This window comes from Coloeus monedula, assembly GCF_965178545.1.
Source record: "Coloeus monedula genome assembly, chromosome: 9".
Classification (NCBI taxonomy): Eukaryota; Metazoa; Chordata; class Aves; order Passeriformes; family Corvidae; genus Coloeus; species Coloeus monedula.
Genome location: NC_138789.1, coordinates 22,894,196 through 22,911,567, shown reverse-complemented (window position 1 = coordinate 22,911,567; position 17,372 = coordinate 22,894,196). Strand labels below are relative to the sequence as shown.

The window sequence follows — 17,372 nt, the reverse complement described above, 5'->3', positions numbered from 1 at the left end:
ATGCTAGTGGATGTATGTCAGGACAAGAGAAGTCGTCGTGGAGGCTGGGCTCGGGGCATCATGCCAGCCTGCTTTATCCCTTGCTTTCTAGAACATAATAAATCAATGGCTGGTTGTATTAATCTTTCTCTGATGTTTTTGCATCTGCATCACAAAGCTCCAGACAGGTTAGCACAGGTGTGATCTTGTGACTTGAACTGAACAGCTACAAGCCTGAAGGAAACATCTAGGGGTTGACTTTCAAAGAGAAGAGGCACAGGCAGCCCCTGCTGCCTTAAGGTGGACCAGTGAGAACTGGAGACCCCTGGAAGGTCATGCCTGCCAGTAATGCACCAAATCTTCAGCCCAAGTCCTTCACTAGCACAGGCACATAGCACTCCTGTCATGAGTTCCTCTGTGCCTGGCTCTGCTGAGATAAAGAAGAAATCTTCAGGCAGAAATAGGTCAGTGAGCCTGGCTACTGACCACTGAAAATGTATGTATTTTGTATCTTAAAAACAGGGCTTTTTTAGGTGTACCACATAAATCCCTGGATCCAAATATTGTGCAACAGGGCTTTTACCTTAAGGAAGAGCAGTAGAAAAGTCTCCTACAATATCAGTTTAGAGCATAATTTTGAGTGCAATTATTCCCACTGAATTATTCCAAACATAATGATCTCTGACAAACCAAAGTGTCAGGGACAGCCCCAGTCAGGTTCTCCCATCAGTAATTCTGCTTCCCAGCATCACTGCTACAGTCAAAACTAAAAACAAAATCTGCACCACTCCCAGAGGGATCTGTCAGGTAAAGGATGAATGAAATCCTGCTTGCAGTTATACATCCATACTTTCCCTGATATCGTTGTAGAGTAGATAGGTCTGTGCCATTCTGTGCAGCCTTTCACAGTGCCATCACTACAGAAACCATGAGAAGGGTTGAATTTGGGGGTCACATTATCAAATTGTGAAAATCAGCATCATCTTGGTGCTTCCAAAGGATCTGGTTGCCTTACAGCATTTAAGGATCTGTTCCACAGTTAAAACAATGACTTGGCACATCCTGTTATACTGGGAGAATCTTAAAAATCTAACACACTTTCTTCACTGAGCTGTTTATTTATTGGAATACTTTCACACAGCTGCAATAGTAATGCTAAACCCATTAGGTCATGCTCTGCTTCCAACCAGTTTCTCAGTATACTTAACAATGGACTAATTCCTACCAGCATTGAATTGGTTTTAGGGTGATACTTTGCCACATCTGTAATTTGTGCTAACTCAATTTGTCAGTTCTACTGTTAGAAAAGAAAGAACAAGAATTTGGTCTTCTATAAAGCTCTGACAGTCCTTTTCTTCCCCTATTTCTCTAACTCTGTTCTTTCCTGTCCTTCTTTATTGCACCTGAATCAGATCAGAAATTTTCCTGCTTTTTATTTTGCTAGGCTCAAAAGTCAAGAATTTTTTATCCCCTTTCTGTATCATCATGGACAAATATTTTCTTCATACTTTTTGTTAAGTAGAGAACAATTGTTTCTGCCTGTGTCTCTGCTCTTTTTCTTCCCATTCCACTTTATTCTCTTTGCTCTGGCTAAATTACTCTTGAAACCACTCTCAACAAACAACTCCTCCATGCTTAGTTTCAGGATGACCCATAAGACTGGTTATTGCAAGCTTTTGAAGAGCATTGAGTCCTACAGCAAGATAAAGGATGAAGACCATTTCACTCCTATTCATAATTTTCCCACTGACTCATGATGTACCCTAAGCAAACCATTTAACTCTTCTGTGACCCAAATAATTTTGTTGAGCTACCATATTTCCTCTAGGTCATCTCTTTTCTAGGACAAAAATTCAAGAAATTCTCAGTTGTCCCTATGGGACAGTTTTCCACTCTACAGCTCCCTGGTCCCCGAGGTGTGAACAGTGATCTTAGCTCTCATGCTCATTGCTTTGCACTCACTTGTGTTACAAAAACTTCACATGAATATGCCAATCTTCTTAAGCCACTGTTTGCTCTGTCTAGTTGCTTTATATACCCAGTAATGCACACCCTAAACAACCTTAGTGACACTCAGAAATGCTATCAGTGGGTATTTTAAATGTACAGAAAGACTAGGATAACTCAGGTAAAGCAAAGTAAAAAATAACACAAATGGCTGTAAAACAGATCACAGCAATACACTGTGAAGGTAACCAGGGAAAAGAAAGATCCAGGTTACTGGTGGCTGCAAGACATCCCCAGCTAATGCTGCTCTGATTGGGTAGGTGCCTCTATGCATTACAGCCCAAAAGCACATGTCCCACCTCTGCAGCCACACTGGCCCAGACCACTGAAATGCCTCAGTATTTAGTGACACTAGACCTGACTAGGATCTTTATTAAAATGTCACAATGGTAGTCAAATGCTTTGTGAAATGGGTTGGGAAATATGTTCCTATACCAATCTGAGGAAACAGATTTAAAACCCTTATCAATAAATTAAACTGGACTTATCAACAAAACAATGTTGATAAAAATAAGAATTATTGCCAATTATTGACTTATTTATGACCTGGCTAAGAATCAGCTTTTGTACTGTGCTGCTTGGGTCTGATGTCATGTTAACCAGCTACGATGGGTCATCCTGATTGCTCTGTTTATTTAATTTTCTTTCCTTAAACATTGGCAGAATACTGTGAGTCTCCTGAAATTTCACTGACATGCCAGGATTTCTTACAAATGAGATCTCTCATGAGCGTTCTGTTAGAGTTCTTTGGTATACATTACCTTAGCCTACTGCTTTAAAATTATAAATATTACTTATGATGATGATGAACCTCATCCTTAATTACTTGCAGACTGAAAAGGATTCCATCATACTTCGGTAATACAAATGCTTCATCCAGCATATATTTCAACACTAAGCATTATTAACAAAACTTGTCCACTGTTCCTTGTGCCATTGCAAGGCTTTCTTCCTCAGGCCACAATTTCCTGTAGTACCTTCAGAGTTCTCACTCTATTTTTATAGTTCATAATTCTCCATGGATATTGATTGCCATATAGTCTTCCTTTTTAAAAAATAATAAACATCAGTAATTATGACATTTTCAACTTCTGTTGCATTTTTCATGTGCAGGTTTCACTCAAAACATTTTATAAATATTCATTAATCTTCAAAATACACCTGAGAGGAAAATAAGTAGTGAGAAGCAAACTGTGTCAGTCAAAAAGAGACTTATCTGATCACTGCAAGTATCACAGAACTAGGACTAGCACAGACAAGTTCATTGCAGAGTCTTTTTTCACACTACACATGGAACTGCACTTTGTAAGATGATCCTTGGGAAAAAATTATGTTAAATTATTATACAAAAGGTATTATGCAAAAATTATAGAATCACAGATTTGTTCAGGTTTGGAAAGGCCTTTAAGATCATTGAGTCTGATGCTCCAGTCTTTTATGGAATAAAATAGTGCAAAAAACCTGAGCATCCAAAAACCAAAACAAATTATTAAACAGTGCATTTCCATGGACCTTGAAGGATAATAAAATTACGCAAATAATAATTGTTGTACTATATAAGACAAATAATATCAAACAGACTAATTTGCCTTGCTGAGAGACAAACAGCCTGAAGAGAAACGGAAATCTGTAGATTAGATCAGTCTCTTTAAGATTTTGATAACATTTGATACAATATTCTGATAATCAATTGGAGACAACCAAAATGCAAATGAAATCACTGTAATACTTGTTTAAAAATATATTAAAAGATTACTATGAGTATGTTCTTGTTAGACAGATCTTCTGTTAGTAATCCCAAAGGGTCTGCTCTGATCCAGCCAACACTTATGTTTCCCTAATCAATAAAGTAGAGATTTTGCAAGCACTTTGAAGGACAAGATTAGAATAAAAATGATCTTTCTATCCGAAGAACTAGATCAAGCCTCCAAAGATGAAATTCTAAAAAGGGAGATGAAAAATGCTTTCACTGAGGAAAGGTAAATCATTGGAAACAATCATCCAGAGAAATACACGACAAAGCAACAGCAGAGCAGCCAAGGAGTTGGGATGCATAGTAGCAACCTATGCCATTTACAGCTGAAATGTTACACTGTGGAAGAAGTTTTAATCTTTTAAGGTTTCAGTGAATGCAGAGTCCTGGAAGTCCTGACTCACCAAGCCAGCAGATGCAGGAGCTACAGACATCCTACTAACAGTTACTCAGGGTTGGTGACGTATCTCACATTCCACTGAGGCGCTGCTTCTGGAATGACCCCACTGCATCACACAGCCTGTGGAATGTGGTGGGTATCAGGCAGAGTTTAACTCTATCCATTTTCCCAATGAAATCAGATCACAAGCTCTGTCAACACAAGTGCAGTCTGTTCTAGGAGAACAAACATGCTCCTGGTATATATCTAGTGACTATATAATTTTAAAGGAATGAAATTAGCTGAATTTATGCACCTTTTCTTTCCTTTTTTTCTGTTCCAAAGGTTCGCATAACTTGGAGTTACTTAAAAAAATGCCACATGCTCCAGACAGCTCATGTCTGTTGTGTGTTTGCTCTACTTTATTATCCAAGGAAACACTGAGATTTAGACAAGAAGAGTTAAATACAGAGTCCAAAAAGCATTAGGGTTTGGATTACAGTTTGAAACATTGCCAAACTTTACTAATGGCAAGACTGAATTCCCCCATGCCTGAAGACTGATAATTCTCAAGTACAGCCCATTTTTCCTTTTGGCAAAAAAAGACCTGCACCTTTGATACAGTCACCTTAGACAGCAGATCTAATTCAGTGTGAAGCTGCAGGTCAGCTCTGTACTACAGTGAAAAAAGACCCAAGTTATGAAATCAATCATCTGCTTCAAATAAGTGTGAGGACACTGTTAGGATCAGACCTCAACAATCTGGCAGCTTTCAACATCTCCAAGACAAAGTTGCAGCAATTCCCTACTACTGAGATTTATCTTCAGAGAGAAATGAGGCAGGAAAGTCTCTCTACTAAAAGCATATCTCTCCTGCCTCTGTTTTGATCACCAACTGCTATCCAAGTCCCAGTATTCTTTTGGCTTCCTTCCTTGGAAATGCAGTGAAGTCTCTGTGGAGCTCGCCTTGGTTCCCCTCTCAGACAGCTGTGACTAATTCAATGTTCAAGCTCTTGAGTTAATTCTCTCATTAGATCACTTTCCTTCTTCATGGAATGATTATTCCCACGGGAGAAATGAGAAAGACTAAAACAATATTGTGCTAGTATCTGACACACTGCATCCAGGATGTTTATTTTATATCAAATAGCCTGGAATTGCTCCAGATCTATGGCTTAAACACAGGAATCTTCTAAGTGGTGGGGAACTGTAGCCGTGCATGTTGCACAACATTCCCTGTTTCACTGGAATTCCTCCAAACTTCCTGCTAGGTAAGTGTACCCAGAACACACAAATCTCTCCACACAAGTAGGTCAGGTGACACAATCCTTTCATTGCTAGGGCATACTTTAAGACTGAAAAAGGTTTTATTCCTTGTTTTATTATTTTTTATCACACACCAATCCCCTTTCCCCCCCAATGCTATTGTGAAGGGGAAGCCTGGAGCACACAGTAGTGAAATATTGCCAGTGCTCCTGAAATCACAAGCCAGTATCTGTGCATTTCTCACTGGAAATGTCACATTCCCTCTGAAGGCTCCTGTGGCTCAGATGTGTTCCCCACTTTTGCTGCCTGACAAATGGCTCCCCAGGGCATGGCTGGTCACTGGAGGGCAACACCCCCCTCAGCTGGATGCCAGCACAGCCTGTGCCACAGCACCTTTGGTGGAATGTGAATACTCAGGACCGAGTTTCTCAATCCCCACTTGATGAGTGCTAAACCTGCCTGGACTGACAACCCTGATACCAGGCTGTTACCTTAATGCCACCTTTACCTCAAGCCATATTACAGTGAAAATAGTAAAAATACTTAATTACAAATTTTGAAACAGATAAAAAAGTTCATGAAGGCTTCTAAAGATGAGAGAAGATAAAGACAAGAGGAAGAGGAAGAGGACATTCACAATGGCACAGCCCTGAGCTTTACAATTTCCCAAGCCATTAACAGTTCAGCTGAGAAATGGACCATCACCACATCGCTGGTAGTGAGAAAACTTAAATGTTTTCACACAAGCCCTGTATTGTGGGGCTGCCTGTGCAGAAAGACTGTCTTTGGGGACCCCTCTTGCTCCCTGTGTTTGGGTCAGTTCCAGTTCAGATCTCTACCCTACACACACATACACACATATTCATCAAGATTCATTAACCCTCACAGGAATGAAGGTAATAGCTCTTGGGCCTGGCCCAAACCTGTTCTCTGGAAAATGTGTTATCTCCCTGTGAAGCTCAACTCACTGAGACAGGAAACATTCAGACCCTGAAGGGAAGCTTCTTTATCCACTGAAGCTTATGTACCATGTGAAAGCATAAGCTGACAACAGGTTTATGCAGGTATCTAATTAGAATACAGTGTCTGTAGCTCATTAGAGGCTTTTGACTGAGTAGACAAACACGATAAGCAGTTGTGATTATCATTGGGGTGATAAAGGGGTAAACCTATGCTGTCTTTGAGAAATACCTTACAAGTACCCAGGGAGCTCTTCTCTCCTCCAGGCTGAGAGTGTGAAGTCCAGCAGCCTGCCTTGTCTTACCCCTTCGAGGGGCTGCACAACAACACTCCACCAACTGTGCATCCGCAGACAGCTGATCTGCATCATTGCTTTTGGGCATGCAGTGGCATCCAGAGTAAATGGGACATCTGGGAAAAACCTAGACCTTAACAGAAACAAGGTGTCTTGGAAGTGTAAGAGATGTAGCTTAGTGCATTACAGATGCTTCTACTCCTAAAGAACTCTTGGTAGCTCTGCACTTTTGCAATTTTGGCTTCCCTGGGAGAAGTTTGAGTTCAAATCCTTGTGGAACTTAGGGAAGTGGAGCAAAAATGGTAGTATCCTATGAAGATTTTGTGACCTGCACACCAAAACACAAAGCAAGCTCCTTTCCATTTTGGAGAGGCTGTACAACACCTCTCCTCTGATAAATCCAGTGCATTACAATACAAGTAGCAACTACAGTGGGTAATTAGTAACAAAAATAACAACTGTCTGTACCATCGAAAGGTTATAGCAGATGTCTTAGCACAGAGGGCAAAGTGCAGAGATGCAGTCTGAGACACGAAGTGAAGATTTCATACACACTAAACTGGGGGAGGAATTAGACCTGGCACATTCTGGTTACCATGGAAAGTGGCTCCCTATCACAAAACATCCCATGGGATTTGATGTACCTGCAAATAGTCAAGGCCTGGGTTTCATGTCTCCTCTGCAGTAGAGAATTTTAGCAGCCAAGTGTGGTAAGGGGTTTTAAATCAAAATGACCACCAAAACTGCAGGTGTGATGGACAGATGCTGACAAGAAGTAGTCAGGCAAAACTGCACATTCAGATCAATTATTCCTCTTTTTAGGTTTCGGGGTGGGTGTTTTGTTTTGTTTTGTTTTGTTTTGTTTTGTTTTGTTTTGTTTTTTAAGACTAAGAGTTCTCCATCTGTATCGAGTTCAGGGGGGAAAAGATACAAACAAATCATACTCTAAGAGAGGAGAGGTTCAGCTCCTGCACATGCAACACCTTTCAGCCTCCCGATTTTGTTCCAATACGTCACCTCTGCAGTCCCGGTTTTTTTAACGTTCCAACACATCTCCCTGCGGTAACAGCGGCACCTGCAGGATTCGGGAAAAGCAGCACAGACAGCTCCCTCGGCTCCGTAGAACATCATCCACGCACCAGGAAAGCTTTTCCTGAGAACCTTTCAGCCAGGGAAATCTGAGCAGCCAAGGGAACTCTATAGGACAGGGGGTTTTCAAGAGAAAGCATGAAGAGGTTTTTGTGAGAATCTTCTCACTGTTTTGGCAGGGTGGCAGCAGCACTTCTGTGGAGGTATGGGCAGCAGGACATGTTGAGGAGCACAGGGCATGGCTTTTTTTGTCACCTGTCCTATATGACAGTCAGCATTTAGCTGGCTTATTGGCAAATACATTTTTACAAGTCTATTATGTTAAAATTTAAGACATTTTTAATTCCTTCACTGGAGTGACTGTCATTCTTGGTTAATCAAGAGGCCTCCTCATTACACAGTGCAATTTCACACCGTCAAAGGTACTTGCAGCATGTTTTGGGAGATTCACAACAGTATATGGGAGCATTGGCTCCATCCTGTACAGCTCCTGCATGGCCACAGAAGACACCCACTGAAGTGGTGCCCTTTGCTGGGGGCAGAACCATGAACACAGCACAGTACCGGCCTTTGGGGCAAAATTAGCTTGCTCTCAGCAACACTGTTTTGTGTCCGTAAATTTGGCCCTATGGTGTGAAGTCCCAGTGCTGGCCAAGAGTCTAACAGCTGACATCAGCCAGCTAGCGAGCCACTGGCATTTAGGAGAATTCTAAGCCTTTTACTCACAGGCCACTTCCGATGAATAAAATGTCAGCACGAGAGGGGTCTGGTTTCTTTTACTGATGCATCAAAGAAAGAAAAATCTCAATGCATTTCTTAGCCAAGCTTGAAATTTATAGAGTTATATCAGCATGCATGCAACTGTGTGTGCTTGCAGAAACCTTCTCTCTAGATCTATGCTTTCTATGGGTATTTTTTTAAGACCATCTTGAAATGTAATTAGAATGTAATGCTGATGAACAGAGAAACCAACAGCCCCCAGAGGGTATCATGGTTCAGATTCTTTCCAGAAGTACGTTTAAAAGTTATTACAATGAAATGCAGAATCATGAGAAAAGCCTGAGGGGCCATGACCATTGTAACTGTGAGCAGACATGTTTTTCTTTTCCAGTCTCACAGTAAATAGATATGGAAGCATTCCAAGTGGCTCTCTGATCGCTTTTTGCTCTGGCTGGATGTTGTGCTCCTGGAACAGTTGTGGAAAACTCTGGAGGGATGTTTTTCTCTCAGAATTAGTGCCAGCTCTGCTGTACCCGGTGACTGCGTGCATTTAACTCAGTATGTGTAGCTCATCCCCCATCAATGCTCAGGCATGCAGTGACTCAGGGAATTACACAGACTAAGATGGAAGCACACTCTGCCTCAGGATCAGTGCTGACCCCAGTGACCCACATGGTGTTGCTACGGGACACTGATGAAACAGTGGAATGAAGAGGAAGGCCCAAACATGGCATGACACTATGGACAAAGGGGGTGCTGGACTGGGTCTGCCTGTCCTGGTCCTGGAACAGTTGTGGAAAAATCAGGAGGGATGCTTTTCTCTCAGATTCAGTGTCAGCTCTGCCAGACCCAGTGATCATGTGTGTTTACCTCAGTGTGAGACACTTATCCCCTGTCAGCACAGGTCTGGTGCAACAGTCCTGAGCTAAGGACAGGCAGTATCCCTGCCTCCCATCTCTGGGGTTCCCTGGGCTGGTGGCTGCTGCAATTTCTCCCCAACATAGCCACGTTTTGCACAAGCACAGATGGAGGTCGACAGGGACCCAGTTTGCAAGAGCATGGCTAGGACTGAGGGACAGAGATTGTGAAGGCAGTAAGTGAATAACCTATTGGGGGACCAGTTTTAACCACAGACAAGCTCTTCGCAGAGCAGGGAGCAAGCCCAGAGTAGCCAGAGATGTCTGTAGGGGTGCACAGGGACTCCTCACTTTAAAATGGACATTGAGGTGCTGGAGCATGCCCAGCGAAGGCAACAAGGCTAGAAAACATGTTATGAGGAGCAGCTGAGGCAGCAGGGTTTGTTCAGTCTGAAGGATGCTCAGGCAGGACCTCATCACTCTCTACAACTCCCTGGAAGGAGGTTACAGTGAGGTGGGGGTCAGTCTCTTTTACTGTGCCTGCAGTGAGAGGACCAGAGGAAATGGCCTTAAGCTAAGACAGGTGAAATTCAGATTAGATGTTAGGAAAAAGTTTTCACTGTTCAGGTGGTCAGGTATTGGAACAGGTTGTCTAAGGAAGTGGTGGAAACACCGTGGAGGTGTTTAAGAGGCATTTGGATCTGGCACTGGGTGATGTGGTTTAGCAGTTTAGGGGTTACAGGGGCAGTGCTGGGTAGACCATTGCAATGATTAACCTTAAAGGTCTCTTCCAACCTTGATGATTCCATGATTTTGAGGGGCCTCGTGGGGCCAGGTGCCCAGGCAGGCTCATAGACAAAGCAGCGGACAGAGGCACCAGAACCAGTGCCGGCTTGAGGGCAGCCCTCAGCACACACGAAGCCGTCAGCACACACGGAGCCCAGAGTTCATGGAGCTACACAGAGCCCCCAGCACTCCCCCTCACGGTGCCCGCCCCGTCCATCCGCAGCCGCCTCAGCGGGGAGCGCGCCCCCCCCGCGCACGCGCCCGGGCGGGAGGAGAGGGGCGCGTGCGCGGCGCGAGGCCGGCGCCGGGGGTGCCGGTGCCGCAGCAGCGATGGCGGCGAGTGCCGGGACGGGCAAGGGCGGCTCTGGCTCCATCTCCAGCTCCGAGCGGCACGCCCGCCTGCTCCTAGCCCAGATCAACCGGCTGCGCGCCGGGCACAGCTTCTGCGACGTGCGGCTGGAGGTGGGCCCGGAGGCGTTCTCCGTGCACCGCTTGGTGCTGGCGGCCAGCAGCCCCTACTTCGCGGCGCTGTTCGCGGGCGGCATGAAGGAGTCCGGGCGGGACGTGGTGCGGATCGCGGGCGTGGAGGCGGACACCTTCCACACGCTGCTCGACTTCATCTACACAGGTGAGGGCTGGCGGGGGGGCGAGAGGCGGGTGCCCGGCGGCCGCAGGCTGGAGCGGGGCCCCGCTGTGGTTTGGTGCCCGCAGGGGTGGTGAGCATCGCGGAGCACAACGTCCAGGAGCTCATCGTCGCCGCGGACATGCTGCAGCTCACCGAGGTGGTGGAGCTCTGCTGCGAGTTCCTCAAGGGCCAGATCGACCCGCTGAACTGCATCGGCCTCTTCCAGTTCTCCGAGCAGATCGCCTGTCACGACCTGATGGAGTTCACCGAGAGCTACATCCACGCGCACTTCCTGGAGGTACAGAGCGGGGAGGAGTTCCTGGCGCTCACCAAGGAGCAGCTCGTGAAGATCCTGCGGAGCGAGGACCTGAGCATCGAGGACGAGTACCAGGTTTTCACAGCAGCGATGCAATGGATTCTGAAGGATGTGGGGAAAAGAAAGAAATACGTCGTAGAAGTACTGGAGCCGGTTCGATTCCCTCTACTACCAGCACAAAGGCTGTTAAAATACATAGAAAGTAAGTGAAAGAAGGAATATCAGATGTATGTATGTGAGCAAACCATGTGTTGTTCGGAGTTACTGGGCTTTGATGGACTATTTTTTACATTAATAGCATGAGTGAAAATACAGCAAACAAGCTCTATTTTTAAAAAAATAAGCACAGCTTAAACACATGCTTTTGAAAAAGCCTTATAAAAGTAGGCAACCTTGATTTGTCTGCTGTTTTAGGAGAAGCTAGTAATTTTTTTACAACTGAATTGTTTAGTTTGTTGCTTTTCACTGTGCTTTTTTTTTAATTCTGCTTATTTTATTCTTATTCTGTTTATGTTACTCTTCAAGATATTCCAGATTTCAGTCTTCGGGTGGCCCTGCAAACTCTGTTGAAAGAATATTGTGAAGTCTCTAAATCTCCCAAAGAGAACAAGGTCAGCAGTTTTCTGCAGGCTTCTAAAGGTCGTCCCCGGAGGAAAGCCAGGAAGTACCTTTATGCAGTAGGTTAGAACGTGGCTGTTTGAACCTTATAAAACAAATGAAGTAGTATCTCAGAATGCAGTGAAGGAGATACTTGAGGATTTTTTAAAAATCAAAATATGTAAAGATAGTAAAATGTTTCATCATGGCTAAGTTACCATGTTAGCTGCTTTGATTAGAATTGCACAGGAGTCCGGCATTCACATTTCTTGTCATTGTGACATGGCATTCAAAGCCCAGATTTGCTGTCTAAAAATTATTTGCCTTGGGTGGAAAGCTGCAAATCAGCAGAGGATTTACCCAGGATTCACCGCTGGAATGGTGTATGCAAATTCACTGCACGTTTTGTTCTGATGGCTGAAGTTTTCTCTGTGCAGGATACTTTGGTTCATATGATGGGATACTCGCAATTGTAAGTTTTCAGCAAAGCTGCAGCTTTATGTTGGAAGGGAGCACGTTTGTGTCACCCTGTGGGAAGTAGCACCGGCATAGAGAGCAAAAGCTGTTGGCTAGTCTCTGTATTTTACTGAAATTCTAATGTTTGTAGTGTTGTGCCATCAGCTCAGCACAATTTCCATGACCCTCAAGGCAACCATTCTTCCTTGTATGCTGGAGAAACGAAGCTACTTGGAAAAATCCAATTCCCACTAAAAGTGGCTAATGGCTGTTACTATAAATTTTTTAATGGTTTAGATATAGGAGCATGAGGATGAACAGGAAGCTCTTACTTGGCCTTTCCACTTACTTTCCAGGTGGGTACACCCGACTGCAAGGAGGACGCTGGAGTGACAGCAGAGCCCTCAGCTGTGTGGAGCGTTTTGACACCTTCAGCCACTACTGGACCACAGTGTCCTCTCTCCACCAGGCCCGGAGTGGGCTGGGGGTGGCTGTGGTGGGAGGAATGGTCTATGCCATTGGAGGTAACAGCTGAAATACGCTTGCTTTCTTACATGAATACTAGAGAACTCATGCATGGAGACTTTCAAAATTATTCTTCTTGTAAGTGGTTCTGAGGATAATACAACTTTTAGGTGTAATAACAAAGGAATTGGGGTTCCTTGGTTCTCTACTGTCACTGCTCTGTGAATGCCTGTTAGGGCTCCTGTGCTGGCCAGTTTTTACTAAACTGCTCTTCCCTCATGGTGTAGCTACTCACAGGTTACCATATGGATGTGTGCAGATATACTCAGAGATGTTGGCTATTCTGTGGGCTTTGTGTACCACCACTAAAGGAATTCCTTTTCTCACTTGTAGTCTAGCAGAAGCCCAGAGCGTAAAAGGCAGTAGCACAGGACAGACCACTTGTGGTCTGTCTACCTGGAAAGGCTCATTATGTATGTTTGCACAAGGATATGATGAGCAGCTCTACCAGCCCATCATGAAAGAATGCATATGTAGACTGTTTTTGTCACCACAGAGCTCATTCTTTGGTCTTGAAAACCCAGTCAGTTGTGCTGCAGAGTAAAATGTGAAGCATTGTGGTTGTTTACCTCTCCGATGTTTTCAGTAACTTTTCAGGGAACTATTGATGAAAGAGGTTCCTAGTGATGATTCAGTTCTGGGTGTAAATGAAACTTTTGCTACGTTGGCCATTTGGCTAAAAGATAAATCTTGTATTGAAATGTTACCTGTCCTGGAAGACGTTGAAGAATGTTGCCCTATCTGCAGTGCAAAACATTGCATTTCCCTTCTTCTTGCTCGTATTATGTAGGTGAGGACAACTCAATGATTTTTGACTGTACTGAATGTTATGATCCTGTTACTAAGCAATGGACAACTGTGGCTTCCATGAACCATCCCCGTTGTGCACTGGGAGTGTGCACATGCTATGGTGCTATCTATGCTTTGGGTAAGTTGTGGGGTTTTTCTAGGTGAAGATGTTAATTCATAGAACTTGAAAATGGATTTGATCATATATTACATCTTGGTGATGCAAATTTGCAAACTTAAGTTTTGAAAAAAAGTCCATAAGTATTAACATATAATACGTATATACATATATATAGGTATTAACATATATACATAAATCTCTGTGGATTAGTTATAACGATAACTAATCATTATAACTATATAAATAAACTATATTGTTTAGTTATTTCCATTGTAGACTGACTGCATGCTGATTTCAGAATTTGTCCTGGAACAGTGCTCTGTATGTCTGAAAATGCAGCTAACACACAACTTCGTGCCATTAAATTCCTTCCTGTGTTTGCCGTTACTTGCAGGAGGCTGGATTGGAGCAGAGATTGGCAACACAATTGAAAGATTTGATCCTGAAGAAAATAGTTGGGATGTGGTGGGAAGCATGGCTAAGCCCCGTTACTGCTTTGGGTGTTGTGAAATGCAAGGTGAATATTGTCAAGTTTATATCCATAAATAGTTGCAACAGCCATTGGATTTTGAAGCTTTAGGTCTCAGTCATGAATTCTTACCTTTGTCTTGTACTGAGCTGTCAGTCACACATGCTTGTGCCTTGCTTGTTTGTTCTAGTACTCTATTTTTGATTCTGCAGAATTCAAAGACTATAAAGTTCTCTCTTGTCTTCTGCCTTTTATGTCATGAAAAGTTTTTACATGGCTGCCAGTATGGTTATGCAGCTAGTCTTTTAACAGTTGGTTGTTCTTCCTGATACTGCTTTTATTTATCTTCCATATTTGGGTTTGCATGTTTTTCTTTGTGACAATCTGAAGGCTTGCCACAGGTTATTTTAAGACAGACATGTCTAAAGACTTGATCAATACATGTGCTTACTAAGTATTTGATCCTGATCAGGTCAGCATTTGCAACCTTCTGAATTCCTTCCCCTGCACTTCATTAATTTTTGCTTTCCTCAGAGCTTCTAGTGCTCGAGCCTCAAGCTGCTCATGCAAAAGCTTTATGTATTCTACTACTGAGCAAAAGAAGGATTTTCTGTCATTCTTTAACCATCTTAATGTCAGGCTGAAACTTATGTTGTGACAGTAGTTTTCTGTCTTTGTACTACGAAGCCTAAAAGAGGAGAAACTCTGTTTTGGCAGGTTTGATTTATGTCGTTGGTGGTATCAGCAGTGAAGGAGTAGAGCTGCGTTCTGTTGAAGTCTACGACCCCATCTCTAAACGTTGGTCTGAGCTCGCTCCAATGGGCACCCGAAGAGCCTATCTTGGTGTAGCTGCTCTCAATGATTGTATTTATGCTGTGGGAGGCTGGAATGAATCTCAGGATGCACTTGCTAGTGTAGAAAGATACTCATTCGAAGAGGTATGGTAGAGTCCCTTCCTAAATGTCATTTCCTTTTCACTACTGGCTGGTGATCTTCAGTGAAACAAAGCTTTGGTGATCTCAGGGTCTGTCCTAAGTAGTTGTCATGGTTTAACCATGCACAGATATACTGTAGTTTGGTAAATACTTCTTAGGGTTAAGAGGAGAGGATAGATTCTCCTGCTGCAACAGAAAGCTCAATAATCTGAATAGAGAGAAAAAACTCACTGTAAAGGTAAGAGTTACCTTTTATTGCAAAATTTGAGGATCTTCTTCTGCATCAAAATTTCGTGGTGTTTCAGCATGACTAGAATAAGATAAAAAATTATTCCAGACTGTTATTGCTCATGTTTCTATGGTGCTCTTTGGAAGAATATCTACTCTTAAAAGCAGAACATAATCCCATGTGCCATTTGTTTTGCTTTTCAATTTGAATCTAGTTTTCCTGTTTCCCCCACCTCAAACTGTACTATGCTTTATTTTGGAGACTGACTGCATCTTGCAGTGACTGAAGAAAGGGAGGGGTGTTGTGTGCCAACAGTATGGGATCTGCTCTTTAGTGACTAACACAATTTGTACCCCTTGTGAAAGTGTTGTCATTCCTGGCTTGATAATCCTCTTGATACTGTACACATACCACATTGAAACCTGTGAAGTGTATACATAGTGTTCTTTGTATATGTTTCAGTCTTTAAGCTTTAAAAGTTACTTTATCAGAATCAGGGCTTGCCCTAAAACTATTTCTTGATCTTTCACCTTCTTATTAGGAAAAGTGGGTTGAAGTTGCATCGATGAAAATCCCAAGAGCTGGTGTCTGTGTTGTGGCTGTGAATGGACTTCTCTATGCTTCGGGAGGCCGAGCTCCCAGTCCTGATTTTGCTGCTCCAGTAACCTCTGACTCTGTTGAAGTTTATAACCCTCACATGGACAGCTGGACTGAAATTGCCAACATGATAACCAGCCGCTGCGAAGGAGGCGTAGCTGTGCTGTAAAACACAAAGAAGAAAACTCATTCAAGTAATGAGTGAATATATCTCCTCAGATTTCCTGTTTCATTGACCAGAAACCTCTTTTAACACAGGAGCTTCAGTGGAGAATTAGATCAGAGGGATTTTCCTGAGCAAAAGGAAAAGCCCTTCAAAGTAAATTGGCTTATCCAGTGTCTGTCTCAGGAAGTATTCTGTTAAGAGTAGGAATGCCTCTTATAACTGGATTAAGCTCACTGAAATAAATGGTGAATTTGCCCTGTAAAAATCTGAAGAAATAATTCCAACACATTAGAGACATTAATCAGGTTGTTACTCAGCTGGCACTTTAGCCAGACTTGCAATGTGGAAGTGGGTTACTGTCGACAGCAAGGAGTTACCTGTAGGTAAGATCAGGAGGGCATTAGTTCTTTTTCTGCCAGAAAACAAGGAAGAGAAGATAACAGACAGGAAAGACTTGGTGACTCTACTTATGACCTTGATGCATTTGAGCCTCTTTTCTGTTGCTGGACATGGTGGGCATTGAATATCGATTGGATCTTTATTTTCTGGCCACTCCACAAATTTGAATGGTGAGTGGATGAGAATTTCCTATTCTGGAAAGTTGTCCTCACATTTCTAATAATGCTATTCCCCTTCAGCACTGGCTTTTCTTCTCGGTGGTGTCAATGATGCCAGTAGAGCTCCTTTTTGTGTAAGCTCTGGTGAATTTTAAATGCAAATGCTATTCATTAGACTGGCTGTTCTGTTTAGAGCAGTGGCTCTTAGTATAAAAGCACAGGGAAAGGCTTTTGCCCCCATATTTTTTTTCCCTATAGTCAAATGTGTTTTTACCCTGTGTGACACGTGCTGAGACCTGGCATTGAATATTTGCTGTTCAACAAGGCACACTGCTTTACCTTCACTACATCTCGTATCCTGCCTCATCCAAATTTGAGCCAGTGGAACCTTTTGTGATAGAATTAGTTGCATTTAGCATTAAAGTGATTATATTAAGTGTGCTCTTAAGGAGTTTGTATTTAGCTGGGATACACTTAGTGGAACAATACTATCAGGAGTTTGGAGTTATTTCTAGATTCATTTAATTAACATATTTGAAGTTGCTTTTTGCATTTTCAGCACAGCTGTGGATGATTTGGATGGAGTCTGAAGTGAGGCTGCTTGAATTTTGATAAACAGTTTTTCTGGAACACAAAACCACAACTGGAATGTCACAAAACAGGAAGCCTGGTACTGTGTAGACAACGGAGCATTCATGCTGTTTAGGTCAATATCCCCTGTGTAAAATTAACAAATTAATACATTAATAAATCCTTCAAGGTGAGTGTTGCAGGTACCTTAATCTAGGTCCTAAAATCTGACATAGGGTTGGGCTAAAACATGCTAGATGATGGAGAGTTTCTCTGATTATTATAATCTTGTATGTGCTTTTACTTCAAAGAATTTGTGTCTGAATTAA

The 17,372-nt window shown here is 42.9% G+C and overlaps 1 protein-coding gene across 1 annotated transcript; it reads left to right on the top strand.

The window, feature by feature from the left end:
• Positions 1 to 10,421: 10,421 nt before the first annotated feature.
• On the top strand, positions 10,422 to 15,919 carry IPP (intracisternal A particle-promoted polypeptide; the record flags this gene model as incomplete). Its single annotated transcript, XM_082286817.1, has 8 exons — positions 10,422 to 10,719; positions 10,803 to 11,234; positions 11,558 to 11,713; positions 12,442 to 12,609; positions 13,401 to 13,538; positions 13,915 to 14,037; positions 14,707 to 14,927; positions 15,695 to 15,919. The coding sequence occupies 8 exons, from the start codon at positions 10,422 to 10,424 to the stop codon at positions 15,917 to 15,919; spliced, it is 1,761 nt and encodes a 586-aa protein (XP_082142943.1).
• Positions 15,920 to 17,372: the final 1,453 nt, after the last annotated feature.